Consider the following 19,298-nt stretch of genomic DNA (forward strand, 5'->3'; position numbering starts at 1 on the left):
CCATAAATAGACTTTCACAAGAAAACAATTAATATAGCAGACACAGAAATAGCTGAAAAGAGAGATGATACAATAAAAACCTGGAAAGGTGAAAATCAAACCTCTCACGTACTAGAATCCAATTTACAGAGCAAAATTGTATAAAAGTGTACTGTCGAGAGTCGAGGCAGCAGTGTCTAAACCGTGCTCATGGTATAAACCAAAGGAACTGCCCATTTTCAGTAACACTTGGAGAATTTTAATCCAGGTTTCATTACCTTAAGACTTCTTTAAATAGGAAGTTCTTTAGAAAATAATCAAATTACAGTATTGATTCCCCTACTGTTAATACAAAAGGCTTTAAAACGATAAAAAAAATACTCTCTAATAAAATTAAACTATTCCATTGATTCCACATTACAAATGTCTTACCTGTCATAAATTAATCCATCAATTCCACTTTCCCTCAGCTTCCTTCGGTTTTCGTGGTCATTGGTATCATCTCCCCAACAAAATACAACTAAACCTTTAGATTTTATTTCTTTTATCCGAGACAGATTTCTCAGCAAATCTTCTGTGTGTACACTGATTCCCTTCAAATAAATAAAGCAAAAATGTCTATGAATAAAGTATATTTAAATAGAACAGCAGTCATTTTAGGGTTCATTGATGTTTAATGGGTATTAATAATTTCAGTGGTGAAGATTGGTAAATTCTGATAATTACATGAGCTTGCATAATGTTAGTGACTTTATAAAAGATACAGAAGTGTATAAATGACATTACTAGTTCAACAAATATAACAGTTGGCAGTAAAACAGTGGCACTTCAGACAGGCATCTTAGCAAAGTTAAGATATCGTGGGCAGGAGGAGGAGTATAGGAACCTAATCAATGACTTTGTAAAATGGTGAGACTCAGGCCACCTACAACTGAACACCAGCAAAACCAAGGAGCTGGTGGTGGATTTTAGGAGGACCAGGCCCCTTATGGACCCCGTGATCATCAGAGGTGACTGTGTGCAGAGGGTGCAGACCTATAAATACCTGGGAGTGCAGCTGGATGATAAATTGGACTGGACTGCCAATACTGATGCTCCGTGCAAGAGAGGACAGAGCCAACTATACTTCCTTAGAAGGCTGGCGTCCTTCAACATCTGCAATAAGATGCTGCAGATGTTCTATCAGACGGTTGTGGTGAGCGCCCTCTTCTACGCGGTGGTGTGCTGGGGAGGCCGCATAAAGAAGAGACACACCTCACGCCTGGACAAACTGGGGAGGGAGAGAGGTAGATGGGTAGATAGATAGCGTAGTTGGCAGGATTAGAGAGATAGATAGAGAGATAGAGAGAGAGAGAGAGAGATAGAGAGAGAGAGATAGATAGATAGATAGCATAGCTGGCAGGATTAGATAGATAGATAGCATAGCTGGCAGGATTAGATAGATAGATAATCCCAAGGGACAGAGCTAGACAGTTTGACATCCGTGGCAGAGCAACGGGCACTGAGCAGGCTCCTGTCAGTCATGGAGAATCCACTGCATGTCAAAGGGACTTCAACAAAGCATTGAATTTTGGGTCTGAAAACTTTAATGAACAAAAGATTTCACTTTTTGGTTTTTAAATCATTTGTGAACCTTTCAAAAAACATGTTTATGGATTATTTATTGTAGACTGAAGGGATAAAATGACAAAATGTATCCATTTCAATTTAGATCTAAAGCACAATAAAGTGTATAGAGAGTGAACGGGTCTGAATACTTTCTGAAAACACTATGGAGCCTTAATACATATTTAAAAACAAAAACACAACATCATTCTTACCAAAAGTTCTTCACTTTGTGCAAAGCTCACTGCAAACGATGTTGTTCGACACCGAATGTCCATCATTTCCGGATATACTTCAGAGTGGCCTTGGGTCAAAAACAGAATAGGGTATTTATTCTGCTTCTGTCGTACCCTGAGAGAGACAAAACAATGCATCAAAAATATATAGTAATTTTAACATGACATAAGTTGCTCATACCCGTTTAATCTAAATCAGGACTGTGGGATGCTGGGAATCAACCCTTTAGGAGGTAGGTCCATAGTAGGTCTCATTCAAAAAGAAGCCTGCACCAGGCCAATTTAGAGTCATCAATTGATTTAACGTGCATATCTTTGATGAACAGGGAGGACAACCAGAGCTACCCAGAGGAACAGCCAAACATACAAGGGGAACTTCGAAATTCGCAGACTACAACTAGGCATGGATCAAATCAAAGACACTGGATCTATAAAATAAAAAGTGCTAACCACTGGGCTATCCCGGCAGCATTTTATATGATCGAAAATTATATTTCATCTATAAACACAAAAAACACACACACTCACACACTGTCCAAATAAATAGAAATGTGTGGATAGTTTACTACGCCTATAATCCAAGGTTGCTTGATTAACATTAATAAAATCATGGGATTGAACTGCTGTCCTCAATGTTTAATTGTAACAGGCAATGAAAATCATCAAGTTATCTATTTGCTTGGCTTCTCATTGAATTATCAAGATTATAAATTAGCACATATGGGTGCTAACACTTTGAGCTACATTATTTGTATGAAAATGTGCTATACAGTGATCCCTCGCTATATCGCGCTTCGCCTTTCGCGGCTTCACTCTATCGCAGATTTTATATGTAAGCATATTTAAATATATATCGCGGATTTTTTGCTGGTTCGCGGATTTCTGCGGACAATGGGTCTTTTAATTTCTGGTACATGCTTCCTCAGTTGGTTTGCCCAGTTGATTTCATACAAGGGACGCTATTGGCAGATGGCTGAGAAGCTACCCAACTTACTTTTCTCTCTCTCTCTCTTGCGCTGACTTTCTCTGATCCTGACATAGGGGGTGTGAGCAGGGGGGCTGTTCGCACCCCTAGACGATACGGACGCTTGTCTAAAAATGCTGAAAGATTACCTTCACGTTGCTACCTTCTGTGCAGCTGCTTCGTGACGCGACATGCTGCACGGTGCTTCGCATACTTAAAGGCTCGAAGGACACGTATTGATTTTTGACTGTTTGTTTTTCTCTGTCTCTCTCTCTCTCTCCCTGCTCCTGACGGAGGGGGTGTGAGCTGCCACATTCAACAGCTTTGTGCCGCGGTGCTTCGCATACTTAAAAGCCAAACAGCCCTATTGATTTGTTTGCTTTCCTATCTCTTTCTGACAGGCTTTGCTCCTGATGCGCACTCCTTTGAAGAGGAAGATATGTTTGCATTCTTTTAATTGTGAGACAGAACTGTCATCTCTGTCTTGTCATGGAGCACAGTTTAAACTTTTGAAAAAGAGACAAATGTTTGTTTGCAGTGTTTGAATAACGTTCCTGTCTCTCTACAACCTCCTGTGTTTCTGCGCAAATCTGTGACCCAAGCATGACAATATAAAAATAACCATATAAACATATGGTTTCTACTTTACGGATTTTCTTATTTCGCGGGTGGCTCTGGAACGCAACCCTCGCGATGGAGGAGGGATTACTGTATAACTAAATGTTGTTGTTACAAAGTTGCTTGATTCTTTCTTGGAATTTTAAAATTTTTTGATTTCATTTTTTTTTTTTTTTGGAAATACAACTCTATCTAAATCTACAACACATGCAAACAAAAAAAAGCAAGCAAATACCCGATTTACTTACATTATGCAAATATCTGCATCAAAAGATGAAAAAACGATCCTCCTTTTCCCAGCATTTTGAAGAACACACTTGAGTATTACATCAACAAACAGGTTCATGTCAAAGTAGGTGTTCAGATTTCCTTCCCAAGAACCGTCCTGTTAGAAGAAAGATATCTTCGTTTTTAAAATTAACAATACTTAAGAATATTGTTAAAAACCTACAATTCTTTAATCACAATTTAAGAGCAGTCCTAAAACAAATCTGACAATAGAAAGTATATACTTACTCTAAGCTGACAAAGCCACTTGATTTCAATATTGAATCCAACATTTTCAGGAAGTGCTTGAAAAATCTGAAGGGAAAAAAAAAAGCAAATTTTTAATTTAAAGAGGTATCTAGACCTGCTCTGAAGGGCATTTTAGGCCAGCTGCTTCACATAAATTTTGCAACGGGCACCTCAAAAATTTGTTTAGCCTACCCACAACTGGACACCCATAGTATACAAAACACAGATGTCAGACGACAAACTTGGTTATTTCCCCACTAACTAAATCTAGAATATTTAAAGAATTTGTTATAATTAAACTGAGTAACAAATCCTATGCTGAAAGTCAATTTTTTTTTGTTAATATGACAATGCTTTAGGTTAGATAGGTGATGGTGGGGAAAAATTCGGACACAACCATCAGTAGGCTTTGTGTCATAGGAACCCAGTCATCCAAACTATTCTATAACATTAAAACAGGTCATTACGATAGCAATTGACGAGAAGACTTCATAATTAATTGCAGAACTACGGTATTCGAGGGTTCCTCTAGAGCAGTGGTTCCCCAACCTTTTTTTGGCCATGCCCCACCTAGGCCTCTCTAAAATCTGTAACATATACCTTATTCTTATTATTACCTATTCAAAAAGTTGACTCCTACTCACGTGGAGGAAGCCCATAATGTCATTAATTTGGTCTAAACAAGCTTCCAAAGAACATGGAAAGAAAAGAGGGAAGGGATAGTTGAAGCACTGACAAAGAAATCACTAAGAAATTGTTAAAAAAATATTCATATATATATATATATAAATATACAGCCAATACAGTTTTCAAAACATATAAGAGACGTGATATTCATAAATATAAAATAACTTTAATGACAGCTTTTTCTGTAATATTTTGATCATTTTACATTGCAAAATTTTATAATCATTGTTACAATTCATATTATTTTAATGGTAAAAACGATTCCTAAGTAGAAAAACCCAATCCGGTTGTAAAATTAAAGGGTTCCTCACCATCCCTTCTATATTTATACAAATATAGAACTGTCTCTATAAAAAATAAAAATAATTTATTTTTTTCTATCCTTTTTAACAGTGAATTTCTGTTTGTTCATTTTATAAATTAACATACCTAAATTTTCGAATTGCCCCCCAGTGTGGCATGCGCCCCACATTGGGAATCACCGCTCTAGAGTGTCTCTTTCTCTTGCACAATTTGGCTCAAAAACTAATCAGCACATCGTCATCTCATAACATTCTTAAGTTTCGAGTTTGGTATTTTTCTGTCCAGCCATTTTAGTTCTAGACTGTCCTCAAGAAACTGTGATACACAGACAAACACTCATCATCGAGATGTCAATGTTTTCGGTATCAGGGGACCCTAAAATGTTGAGATCTGTCAAAAACCGGAGATCGAAATTTTTGACAAATCTATAAGCTTTCGTTCCTCCCCCATAGATGACAGGTTATGATGGAGGATGGCGCAAAGCATCCTTGCAGACAGAAAAGACGTCAAACAAAGGTTTATAATTTGTTTTTTGTACACCATTAATGCAAAGGATAGACAAACATTTAGAGAACACAAAATACAAGTGTAATAACTGAAAGAGAACTGTAGTTGTTATCACCTTTGCAAATTACATCCTGTAGAACAGCAATAAAACCCGGGTAAATCTTGGGAACATGGAGGACTGTAACTTAACTGGACATGTGATAAGGAGAAAAGGAAGGAAGAAATAAGAAAAAAAGAGAGAAAGTTTTCCATATACACCATAAGTGACAATATACTAATATGCTGATTCAAACGGAAGATGAGCAAAAGTTCAGTAAGGAGATTTCAGGATGAATGGAAAGTTGTTAGGATAATGGGTAACAAAACAAGGTGTTACAGACCAGAACTTTCCCAATAAAAATGAGTAGTGAAAGAAAACTGAGGGAGAAAAAAATAGAAAAAACATTAAGAGCTTAAACAGGGGAGGGCAAAGTAAAATTTGTAAAAATATATATCTAGGAAAACCAATACACAAAATACACCAATGAGCAGGTACGCCTATCTTTAATATTATACAATAACTGCACCAGACTCTGCAAGAGAGGCCATGCCCCCCACCGCCCCCTCAAGTCTGAAATGGATTAAAGCAACTGTGAGACCCTTGATGCTTTTAAAATTCATTATAAACATATTAGTCAGTTACGATTGTGTGATCATATTGTACATAGGGTGGGGCAGAAATAACTCCCACATTTCGAAAAATCACTGTGGGGTCCCCAAAGCAGGTAGAGGGGTGCGGTCCGTTCCGTTAGGTAGGGTACATAATAAAGTTTTCAGTCGTCACCATGCTGTGGTCGGGTGAGCATCAAGGATTTGTAGTGGAGGCTTTTTTCAAAAATGGTGAATCTTTAACTGCGATGCAGAGGGTGTTTTGCACGTGGTTCAGTTTGCGTGCTAATGAAAGTGTTCCAGACCGGAAAAACGATTTTGCTGTGGGTTCAAAGAGTAAGGGCAACAGGATCTGCACTGAAGAGAAAACCACCCGGACGTCCCAAAAATGTGAGAACACCCGAAAACATCGCTGCAGTGAGGGCTTTGATTGAGCTGTCTCCAGCGCGTTCAGCACGGAAACATGCCTCAGTTCTTCGGATTTCGGAAAGAACTGTGAGGCGAATTTTGCATACCGACCTTCATTTACACCCACACAAGATTATGATTGGTCAGGAATTATCTCCAGCAGACTAGGGAAGACGTATGCTGTAATGGGATCCTCGCAGCTGTGCCTCCCACTGGCATTCTGTGGAGTAGCGATGAAGCCCATTTCCACCTTTCTGGCACAGTGAACAAACAAAATTTTCGCTACTGGGCTGCTGAAAACTCTCGAGAACTCCATGCACGACCTCTTCACAGCCTAAAAGTGACCACTTGGTGTGCTGTGTCGTCTATAGGCATCATTGGGCCTTACTTTTTTGAAGAGGGTGGAGTCACAGTTACTGTGAATTCCAATCGATACTGCGACATGTTGGAGAATTTTCTGCGCCTGAAAATAGAAGAGTATGGGGAAGAACACAACCTAGAGGACTTCTGGTCCCAACAGGATGGAGCTACGGGCCCATACAGCACGTCGTCTGTGCGAAATTTTGCAGGAGTTGTTCCCAGGTCGAGTGATCTCCTTACGCGAGGCAGTTCCATGGCCACCGCGCTCGCTTGATTTAAGTCCCTGTGACTTTTTTCTGTGGGGGTACCTCAAGGCAGAGGTTTTCAAACATCGTCCTCGGTCCTTGGACCAACTAAAGGAGGCCATTCAAGAAGAAATTGAAGGAATTTCGCCCGGCATGCTAGTGAGAGTGATGGAAAACTTCCAACAACGGCTCCAAATGTGTATCAGCTGTCAAGGCCACCATTTGGACGATATAATTTTTAAAACTTAAAGTAAAAACAAAAAAAAAAACAAAACTTTTTTATATCTACATTTGGGAAATAAAAAGTTTTTGGTGATATCTCGTACCATTTTTTTTCAATACCCCTTTGAAATGTGGGAGTTATTTCTGCCCCACCTTGCACTTAAAGGGTGAATGATGAATACCCAAAGAATTTCAACCTAATTATACAAATATTCACATTTTCAAGGTTTTGTTTTTACTTGCTAATAAAAAGGAGGTATTTCATTCCTAGCATGTCTAGCTCTTTTTCAAGGATAGACACTGTATGGAGGTTACTGATATTTTTATCTGTATCAGCAGAATTATGTCCTAAAATACCAAGGGCAGAGTCTAAAGTAATTTGTTTCATAAATAAATGGCAAATCTGATAGCCTGTGGGTTACACCCAGTCCAGACATAGCCGGGGGTGCATGTGCCATCCTTAGATTAGCAGCCATCTTGCTGTGCCTTCTGTTTGCATATTTAATTAAACCTTTTATTAAATATAGCAGTAGGTCTGCCTTGTTTCATATGATTAAGAAAATTATTAAGAAAGGGTTTGGAATTAAAGGATTCCAAAAATAAAGTTTAAAAGCATTTTAATAGAATCTACAAAAAAACTATTAAACGTAATTTCAAAATATAGAATGTAGGGTAACAATACAAAATATTAAGTAAGACTTTCAAATTAAGGGACATTCTAAATCTTTAATTTCAAAATGGAAAACTATGAACACATGTGATCATTGTTCTAATAAAATAACATGGGCCAAACATCTAAATGTGGAGATGGTTGAGGAACAAAAGAATATATTAAAAACAGGAATCAAAAAAGAGAGTTCAGCTAAGGAAACACATCTATTTATCTATAAAAAGCTGAAACTTGCCAGGATGGTACATCTGTCAATCTGCTACGGACATTTTGATATCTCTCTATTATTAAAAGAAAATCTTGGAAAGAGACGAGACGTGATTTTCTAGGAGACACTTATACGTCCAGCGAGACGAGTCCATGCTCAGGGCCACAAATAATGGACAGAGAGTAGATGACAAAGTAGAATGTCATAAAGAATTCAAAAATGTTGGCGCGGTAAACATGCAGAGCAGGTTAGAGATAATGGAAGTATGAAAATTCGAAAGTCTCAAAAAAAGGATAGGAAAGATCGCATTAGCGTAAACAAACGGAAATTATTACTCGGTGAAATAACGGAACAGCGAAAAAAAATCGAATATATTGTTTGGATGTAAACTTTAAGGGTAGATCGTCTAGTTCGTGTTGCCAGCGAGAATTAAAAGATTCCAAAAACGTGTGTGACAGAGACTTAAGATGAGATTCTTTCAAGTCATGCCTCCTATTTGCAACTATTTTTAAACAAGACAGTCAGACATACTTCCTGCGCTCTCAGCTCTTATAAATTTTATCAGGACAATCATTTTATACGTTTAAGATGACACGTCAACGACTAGATAGATAGATAGATAGATAGATAGATAGATAGATAGATAGATAGATAGATAGATAGATAGATAGATAGATAGATAGATAGATAGATAGATAGATAGATAGATAGATAGATAGATAGATAGATAGATAGATAGATAGATAGATAGATTTCAATTTAGTGTAGTAGGCAGGAATAGATAGATAGATAGATAGATAGATAGATAGATAGATAGATAGATAGATAGATAGATAGATAGATAGATACTTGACTAAGCAAAGAAGAAAGAGCAGGGACAAACATTCGAAAAAGTTGTTTTATTTATTGCAGAGACAGAAACGATATTCACTCACAGGCAGTTATACGTTGCGTTGTCACAATGCAAGTCCAAACACGGAATCAAAATTCAATGAGATCTTGAAGAAAAGTTAATTCCAAATATTGTTTTTACTGAAGTTTTAAAGTAAAAGTGAAAATAATACATATGTAACAATTCCCATGAAAATAATCTCTTTAAATTGTATATCTGGTTAACCAAACCCGGGGGTGTGCGAGCAAAGCAAACGGGGGGCAGAGTCCCCTAGTATATCAATATTTTAAGGGTGCCAAGATCTTCCTAAGATATCAAATGATTTTTTTCCTTAATGTAGTAAAAACTTGCCTGTTGTAATGAAGGAAAAGGCTGATGTTCCGCAATATATTCTTCATCATCAACAGAGTCTTCAAAAGAGAATCAAAAATAAAAGTTAGAAGCAGTAGTCAATTTCATTGAAGTTTTAAACCATACTTAGTTTCTTCCCTCTATTTTTAAGACTTGAGTGCCTTAAGAAATGTATACAATAACATACAGTGTACATATTATGAATAAATGTATAACTAAATGATTATATTTCGATCATAAAAGGTGAATACACAATCATTACTTGCACAAAAACACTGGAAACATGTTAAACAGTTGAGCCTTTTCTTTACAAAACAGTACAGTAAAAATGCTTTAATCAATGCATTCATTCAAGACATGCCTGATCAATAAATGTAAGCTACTTTATTTGTAAACTTTAAAAGTTTATTTTAAAATTGCATAACTGATATATCACGCGGGCAGCACGGTGGCGCAGTGGGTAGCGCTGCTGCCTCGCAGTTGGGAGAACTGGGGACCTGGGTTCGCTTCCTGGGTCCTCCCTGCGTGGAGTTTGCATGTTCTCCCTGTGTCTGCGTGGGTTTCCTCCAGGCACTCTGGTTTCCTCCCACAGTCCAAAGACATGCAGGTTAGGTGGATTGGCGATTCTAAATTGGCCCTAGTGTGTGGTGGGTGTGTTTGTGTGTGTCCTGTGGTGGGTTGGCACCCTGCCCGGGATTGGTTCCTGCCTTGTGCCCTGTGTTGGCTGGGATTGGCTCCAGCAGACCACCGTGACCCTGTGTTCGGATTCAGCGGATTGGAAAATGGATGGATGGATGGATATATCACGCAATTTTAACGCTGTATTTTTTGTGTAGCTAAAGACAGGACGACAATTTCACTATAAATACAGAAAACTGCACAACCAGGTTAAAAAAATCCAATGTGTGGGATTTGCTTGTTGTTTTAATAACACTTATCTTTGCAAAAATTTGTCTAAATTTAGACATTAAAAACACAAAGGTGCTAGATCAGTCTCCATTAACGACTCACTGTCCAACTCTGAGCACGTCACTTATCCTATAAGGGTTTAGTGAGAGTAATGCCCAGACAACACAGAGAGCAGACAAAAAACACAAGCCAGCAATGCAGCGAAGGTAATTAGTACTAAAAAGGCTAATGGGGCAAAGTCACAAGACCAGAAAAAGCAAAAAGACGATCTCATTGAACCTATCCACTTTGAAACCCACTTAATCAACTCCAGGGTCTACCCTGGCAGCACGGGACACAGGTTGCAAGTCTACTGAGAAAAAAAAGATCACACTCGTGCACAATTATAAAAGGGCCAATATAAAGTTATTTAGTAAAAACAAATAAAAAAAAGCAAATCAAGTAATTAAAGTACAGTAAAAAATTTCAGACGTGAGCATCAGTAGGCTTTGCGCCCTAGGAACCAAGTTACCTGAACTATTCTATAGCATTTTATTTAACCTTCTGATGCTGCTCTTTCTGGTCACAAAATAGATCATTAAGATATCAACGGATGACAAGAGTTCAGAATGAATTGCAGAATTACGGTATTTGATGGTTCCTCTAGATTGCCTGTTTCTCTTGCACAATTTTCCTCAAAAACTAATCAGTACATCGTCATCTCATAACAGGCTTAAGTTTCGAGTTTGGTATTTTTCCGTCCAGCTATTTTAGGTCTAGACCATCCTCAAGAAACTGTGACACACACACACACATCCATCATCGAGACAGATGTTTTCAGCATCAGGGGACCCTAAAATGTTGAAAACCAGAGATGGAAATTTTCGACGAATCCAAAGCTTTCACTCCTCCCCCACAGACGCATTTGAAGTCCATGTATCAACCCATTATCTAACTAGGCACAAGGCAAGAACCCGGTCAAGTGCAACGCATACACATTTACACATACACTCCCTCACTCACAACAGGCCAACATACTCATTTGGGATGTAGGAGGGAAAGCAGAGTACCCTGACTAAAATCCCAATGGCCACCAAGAGAACATGCAAACCCCAAGTCTCTCAACCCTCCACCACCCCCACAACAGGCCATGGATGACATGAAATTTGAACACAAGACTCCAGATCATGAAAGTTATGATCTTTTTAAACACTTTGTTAATTTAGTTATTTAGCATAACACTAATGAGGCCGGGGCCTCAATTATTGTATTTGTAAAATGTGTTAAATTACTGCAAATAGTATAGACGTGGTTACTTAAAAAGGAGTAAGGTTAATTTGAATGTTTATTTTTAATTAGTAATAAAAAATATGTATACCTTTGTGTTCATTCAATTTCATTGCGGCCACGTGAGCAAGCTGTAAAATAAACAGAACTATTTAATGGAAGAAATGGGGGTTTTCGCGGGGAAAGAGTCCTGTGTAGCCTGTGACCAAAAGAACCCGCATACCTTGAGATAGCATGAATACTGTACATTCGGTCAAAGGTTGTTCAATGCCCTTAAGCCATTTTCAGACATTTGAAGACCCATTAAAAAGTCAACATGCAAAGGTTTCTAATCTTGCTTAACAAATCAGTCTGTACTGTCGAACTTGAAATTGACAGCAGGGTTTCAAACACCTTAAAATGTCTACTTTTCCAAATATAAAACAGTGCAAAACATTAAATTACATTTAATTTATATTGGTTTACCCTGCGTTCTGAGGATTAATAAATATATTAAATAAATAAATACAAAATTATATTTTATATACTTTCTTACCTTTAATAACTGGAGATGGTCAAAACTGAGTTCTTTTACAGGAATCTCAAATAATTCCATAGACTCCTTGTCATTTTTCTATCAAAAAAAAAAAAAGGAAACCTTTTGTTAACTGAACTTGCTCATAACTTAAAATACCCCAATATTAACTAATAAATTCTAAGCACAGAAGCCATTCTTCCAGAATCAGAAATACTGTAAGTGTACTAAATACATAAAACCTCACAGACAGGAACCCACAGTTAAGTAAGCTTTGAATAATTTTTGGGCAAGACTGCATCAGTGCTTTGATAATCCACTTTAAGTTCTATATTTACTATTAATGATGACAGTGGAACTTTTCGGTTTACATTTTTGTGTACTATTGAGCGGTGGTAAAGCTGGGGTATTGTCTTACAGGATCAACTGTAGAACGGAAAATCTACAGATTCGCCCTTTAAAAATCAGCTGCAGTCCAAGACAAGAGAATGCATGAAGGAGACAGCATACAAAGTTAAATATCCGCATATCATTTAATTTGTAATGTTGCATCTTTCACACACACACGGCCAATGACACAGGAGCTCATTGATCAATTATTAATTCTCTTACATTGAAGCTACAAATAGGAAGTGGACTATACAAGAGGGGACACAAAAATAACGAGAATTGTTTTTCCGGAGGGGCGTTTAGTTCTGACGATTGCCGGGTAGGTGTGTGTACCAGTCTGCCCTCTGCATCATTTGGCCAAATGATGTCCTTGAGGAAAGGTCTGTAAGGTCAGTGTAATTTCTTTTTCTTGAGCCTCTGTTACCGTCTTCGTGGAATTTGTGATGGCAGACTTGAAAGAATAATGTGTTTGCATCAAGTTCTGTTTCCTTTTGGGGAAAACAGCAGGAGAAGACTTACACAATGCTTCAAGGGGCTTTCAAAGAAGAAGCTTTGAGCCAGGTAAGGGTTTGTACCGACTGAGTGATGCAGTGCGGAGAAAACAACCCGAATTGCGGTGATCAGGCAAGTGGCTTCTGCATCAAAACAATGCTCCCGCCAACGCAGCTTTGAGAGTGTGGCAGTTTCTCACGAAAAACGGGATGACAATGGTTTCCTCCACACCCCACCCCACCAACGAACCTTGCACCCTGTGATTTTTTTTTTTATTTCCAAGACAGAAGAGGGATCTTAAAGGAAAGCGTTTTCAGGATGTTTAGGAGGTCAAGAAGCAAAATGACGGAGGCACTTAAGGCCATCACTTTGCAAGAGTTTCAGAACAGTTTGAACAATGGAAAAAGTGGTGGGAGAAGTGTATTGAGTCTCAGGGAGAGGGTGGTTACATTTTGGAAATGTTCAGAGAAATATGTGATTTTTTTTTTTAATTGTTATTTTTGGGGGTCCCCCTCGTTTAAGGTGCCCTCCCCCCCCAAAAAAAATATTTCAAAATGCTATGTAAAGCAATTAATATTTGAAATAGAAATTAAAAATTTAACAATTATTTAAACTTCTAAATCTTTGACAAGACTAACTTATTAAAACATAGCAAAAGGAAATACCTTCTTCATTGATATGCAACACGTAAGATCATGGTACACAACTGGTATGTGATCTCTGGAAAGATGAACATCAAATTCCACAAAAGCAGCTCCCTGCATAAAACAGTAAAATATAAACCATTAGCCATAAAAATAAATAAATAAATAAATAAATAAATGACTGGACAGACACACCAGTGGAGCATAAGCATATACAAAAGTACACAAATGTGCATTTAGCAAACACCGTTTTAGTAACACTGCGGTGCTGTGGTTAGCATTGCAGCCTCAGCACTCCCTGCACCCAGTATTCTAAATTGTTCATGTGCAAGTATATGCGTGAATGGGCCCTGCTCCCAAGGAGGTTCCTGCCTTGCATCCAATGCTGTAAAGATAGACTGCGGCCCACCATAAGCTCAAAGTACATTAGGCAGGGTATTTTACATAACACAACACAACTTGACAAACTGACTGCAATCATACCTAAGAAATTAATTTCAGCACATATTTAAAATAGAGGAATGTCACATCTTATCTTACACTAGGGGATTAATAAAGTATCTATAAGCAACTCTATACAGATCAATGTACACTATACAATAGAACGGTATACCAAAGTGTATCAAATCTAAAAGATACTTACATGACCGGCAGCACTTTTGAAAGAGGCTATTGTATTTTCCCTGATTTTAGTGTACCTGAAAAATTAAGAAAATAGTTGGTAAACAGACAGCAGAGTTTAATACAAATACTTCTTTGAAAAGTGAGATACAATACTGACGGTGAAACAGGAAAAGCTGCAGTGTTATTAAAAAAACCCTCTACACGCAGAACACCATCAACACAACAACGTCTAAAAAGAGGGTAAAAAATGTATTTTAGACATTACACACAAAAAGGATATCGCTCTATTATAATAAAAAAAAAAAAATCTTGCGTCGATACGTGATGCTCTCGGAAGACATTTTGACGTCCTGCGAGAGACACTTTTAATGTCACACGAGACAAGGCAGCAAGACAAAAGGACAGCTGCTATACAGGCTTTTAAATTATCGACGTGCAACGCGACAAGCAGAACACGCATCTCGGCAGCAGCAGCAGAAATCCAGCAGCTGATCTGTCCGCATCTCCTTAGCGTGGATTCAGCCCCAACCCCTCCCCACCCCCATCCCCATTCACAACGCAAGCAGCAGGGACGCGAAGTGGCTGGAGAACAGCGGTCCCCCTAGGGGAGGGTGCTAGCGAAATAATAAGTAACAGACCCTGGTGCCCACACACTGGAAATTTCTGTTGTTCTCCCAACAATGTTTCTCAGCTGCCAGTTTGTTTGAAAGGGCAAACCTTGCCTACTCCCTAGCATATAAGCAGAACAGGTATATACTCCTGCCAGTACTTGTAGGTCTCAACCAACAACAGAAAAGTTGGCCCAGCTAAATATAACATGCTGCCACCTGCCAACCAGGGTGATATACCCCCTCCCTCTTACTTGCCCTTCTTGACATCCCTGTCTGTGACTCTACACAGAGGCTTAAGCCACGCCTGAAATTTGTTGGACTCGTGTGAACCTGGTGGAGCCAGTTTCAAACACGTATGTAAGACAATAACATGGGGTGACACAAGTTACCTTTAAACAAGTGTACACCAAAGTAAAAGATGGCTAACACACCAAAAAAAATACCACACACCTATGGGTACTGGCATTTATATGAGCATATATCAAAGATTTTAGAAACATTCTAATTGTTCCTACTGCTGAAATACATCCTACTGAATCTTTCTATCTTTATTGTCTTTGTTTAGTTTTCAATTTTTGCCAGGTTTAGGTGTCCTTTAAAAGTTTCTGTTTTTCATTTTTTTGTTATAAAAGCAAATGGGGATTCTGTTGTCGCAAGGATGTTTTCCGGGATATTTATCAGACAAACAATAGCAAAGTAAACATTTACTGAATGTCATCTTCCATAACGAAATTCTAAAGTAGCAAGAAGTAAACAGGAAGAATGGACAGTTTAGTCTTATCATAAAATGTCTGAAAAACAGTAACACTTCAATAACTTTAATAATCTCATATCAACAGGAGGGTGGGGGCTGGCGAAGGCGGCACACATCATTTACTTTGATTTTCACAAAGCCTTTTAACTCTGTCCCACATCGAAGATTCATTTTAAAACTAGAAGCTGTAGGCATCAGAGGCAACCTACAAAACTGGATATCAGCAGTTAACCGGCAGGAGACAAAGTCTAGAGATAAGTGGAGAATGTGGAGCAAGGTCATCAGTGGAGTAGACTGGTATTTTTCCAGATTAATATTTATGACACAGATTCCAGTATAGTCAATAAAATTGTGAAATTTGCTGATGGCACTAAAATTACAGTGATGAAAGATACAGAGAAGGCATCAAAAAAAATTCAAAAAGACCTAGACAAGATTTCAGAATGGGCAAACAGACAGTTAAATGCAGAGAAGTGCAAAATGCTTTCTGTGGGCAAAAGGAATGTCAACCATAAACACAAAGATGCAAGATACTGTCCTAAAGGAGACAACCTCTGAGAAGGATTTAGGGGTTTATGTTGACATAGGGTTGCCAGATTAGAAAATTAGAAATACATGGTATCTCTAAAAATATATAATATATATATATAAAATATATATATATATATTTTATACATGCCCCCTACACACCCAGACCAATATATCTCTCTATTATAAAAACAAATCTTGGCAATTTGACGTCCCGTGAGACAAGGCAGTGAGACAGAAGGACAGCTGCTGTACAGGCTTTCAAATGATCAACGCTCAGTGTGACAAGCAGAACACACACACCTCGGCGGCAGAAGCAGCACAAAGCCAGTAGCTGATCCGTCCGCTTCTCCTCAGCGTGCATTTAGCCCCCCCCCCCCAATTTCACAACGCAAGCGGGAGAGACGCAAAGTGGCAGGAGCGTAGCGCGCCTCCGGGGAGGGTTGAGCGAAGCGATCGAGACCTGGTCATCTCAGAGAGACACTTTGATGACACGCGAGACTAGACATTACAACCTTAGGAAGCAAAACCCATGAGACGGTGACTTTTGCACGTCACGCCCTACTCCATCCATTTTCCAACCCGCTGAATCTGAACACAGGGTCACGGGGGTCTGCTGGAGCCAATCCCAGCCAACACAGGGCGCAAGGCTTATAAAGTTACAACGAAGTACCGTATAAAGGTAGTGAAAATATATTTTTATTATGAAATTTGAAAATGAACTAAATACAGGACATTTGGGTGTCTCTGAAAGGTCAGTACGGGGCAGGGGACAAAATAATCAAATATGGGACATGTCCCGTATATAATCGATGTCTGGTAACCCTATATTGACAACATTTTCATCATCTAAGGAATGTGCAGAAGAGATTCAAGAGGCAAATAACATCTTAGGTTATTTAGTAAAATATGTTGAATATAAATCAAGGGACTTTATGCTCAGAATATGTAAGGCACTCCTGAGACCACATCTACAGTATTGTGTGTATTTCTGACCACCACACTATAAAGAAGACATAGCAGAATAGCTGTGCAGACAAGAGCAACCACATGTATCCCACTGAAGGACATGTTGTACTGTGACAGACAGAAAAAAAACAGTTTTCTGAAAAGCATACAAAGCAATGGATTCGCATAGAAATCAACATAAAACGTTTGTTGCTACATGCTGTGGCCACCAGCTCATCTGCAATGCGTGCCAGGCAGTTGTAGTGTGTTGTGATCTGGTTTGTACCTCTTATCATTGTAACTGGTGGTCCTCCCAGGCAAACGTTGCCATAGGTGCGTCAGCTTCATGGACCTGTTCAGCACTGTGATCAGCTGATGCTGGTGTCTCACGTTCGTTTTTGGTCACTTGTATCAAAATCGGAGTCTGACAAATCAGAGTCCAATTCAGCGATAATATGCAAAACGTCATCCACAAAGTATTTTTTCTTTACACATTCATTTTGATCTCTTGCCAGATGTCAATTACATTTTTGCCACTGTTTTCACCTCGCTACTCATGCAAGCACAGGGAATTTTGGTCAAATCAATGAAACTAACTTTCTTTCTAGCAAAGGCCCAAGTAAAACGTAATGGTGGGTTTTGTCACTGTTTACAGTTGATTGCCACCTCCGTTTGACAGAAGTCGACATCCACCCTGAAAGATTTAAACCTGTTCATTCTTGAGCAGAGGAGATTGCTTAGGGACCTCATCCAGGTCAAAAGGCATTGATAAAAGTAGATTTTTTCAACTTAGCGGTGAATCACGTACTCAAGGACATCAGTGGAGATGAAGGGGAAGGGCATTTAAGACTAATACTAGAAAGCACTTCTTTACACAAAGAATTGTGGGAATCTGGAACAAACTACTGAGACATGGAGTTGAAGCAGAAAGCTGCACACCCTTTTAGAAGTGTCTGGATGATATATTGAGATAGCTTAGTTATTAGCTAAACAAATAAGCCTGATGGCCTGAATGCTCTCCACTTGTTTGTCAAAGTTCTTATATTCCAGAAATATACAACAAGCAATCTGGCCCTTTCCCTTAACCCCAGCCGGAGCACACATTTCCACAAAACATACTTTTAAGGATCATTGAGGCACACAAACCCCCAACCACCAAGACTCCAAGATTTTAATTTAAAGATAAACTCAAATGTCATAACTGCAGACATTATTCTGTATACAGATAAGCAATGCAAACTTACTTTGCCAAGTTTGATGAACTTCCAGCTCCTCTGTGCCCCACATCCAGAGCAGTTCTTGCTTTCCAGTACTTTGTGTATGAATTACTCATGTCACAGGCAAGACCTTCAATTGGTCGAATTATAATATAATCGACTGAAAGGGAAAGAAAACACTAACTCGCTTTCTTATCTAAAATTAGCTATTACAAATATCTTTGATCATATTTGTTCAGTTTCTGTTGTCATTACTGCTAAAAAAGAAACACTTATTAAATACTTTTTAAAAATGTTTTCATTTAGAACATAAACAAATACAGAAAACACTTAATCATTGATTTAATACTCCATTTTAATAACAAGTTCACTGTACTGTTTGGATTTAAACTTTTCCACCCATTTCAGAGAGCTTTTGTCAAACTAAACCTAATATTTTTTATATACATATATACAGAGAGAGAGAGAGAGAGAGAGAGAGAGAGAGAGATTATATTAAAAAAAATCCTGCGAAATGACTTTTTTGAAGAAAATTTGTTCAAGTCCCGAAAGACGAGACTTTTGACATGAGATTTTTTCAAGTCCCGCCCTCCTCTCAACCACATTCAACCACGCACACAGTCCGCTCACTTCTCATTCGTATGAATGCTTTTGAAAGACATTTCCTGATCTCTCGGCTCTTATAAATTTTTATGTTTTCCTCACTTTAAGTTCCCAATTAAAGAAGGCGTATTATGTCCAAATCTTATTGAAGAATTTCATCCCAAAGGGATATCAACAGAAGAAATGAGTACAAGGGCAACCCTAGCACCGGGACACGATGAAGTCAAACGAATTAGCGCAAAAATTGTCGATCGATTACACAGAAAATTGGTTAAATGCGTATCAATACACTATGCTGAAAAAGTTGGTGGTGACCGTGCAGAAGATGAATACTTCGGCTTACAATATTTCCGAAGAATATCTACAACTGTTAACACTG

At 38.4% G+C, this 19,298-nt stretch overlaps 1 protein-coding gene across 1 annotated transcript in view; it reads right to left on the reverse strand.

The window, feature by feature from the left end:
• The window catches only part of gpcpd1 (glycerophosphocholine phosphodiesterase 1), a 52,094-nt gene that overhangs the window by 9,496 nt on the left and 23,300 nt on the right, over window positions 1-19,298 (reverse strand). The window contains exons 10-19 of the mRNA XM_028820227.2: window positions 18,344-18,476; window positions 14,278-14,332; window positions 13,656-13,748; window positions 12,130-12,207; window positions 11,686-11,725; window positions 9,420-9,478; window positions 3,919-3,984; window positions 3,651-3,787; window positions 1,800-1,935; window positions 412-572 (exon numbers count right to left, since the gene is read on the reverse strand). Of these exons, the coding sequence (XP_028676060.1) occupies window positions 412-572; window positions 1,800-1,935; window positions 3,651-3,787; window positions 3,919-3,984; window positions 9,420-9,478; window positions 11,686-11,725; window positions 12,130-12,207; window positions 13,656-13,748; window positions 14,278-14,332; window positions 18,344-18,476 (958 nt within the window). The remainder of the gene's footprint in view (window positions 1-411; window positions 573-1,799; window positions 1,936-3,650; window positions 3,788-3,918; window positions 3,985-9,419; window positions 9,479-11,685; window positions 11,726-12,129; window positions 12,208-13,655; window positions 13,749-14,277; window positions 14,333-18,343; window positions 18,477-19,298) is intronic.

The sequence above is a fragment of the Erpetoichthys calabaricus genome, chromosome 15 (genome assembly GCF_900747795.2).
Source record: "Erpetoichthys calabaricus chromosome 15, fErpCal1.3, whole genome shotgun sequence".
NCBI lineage: Eukaryota > Metazoa > Chordata > Cladistia > Polypteriformes > Polypteridae > Erpetoichthys > Erpetoichthys calabaricus.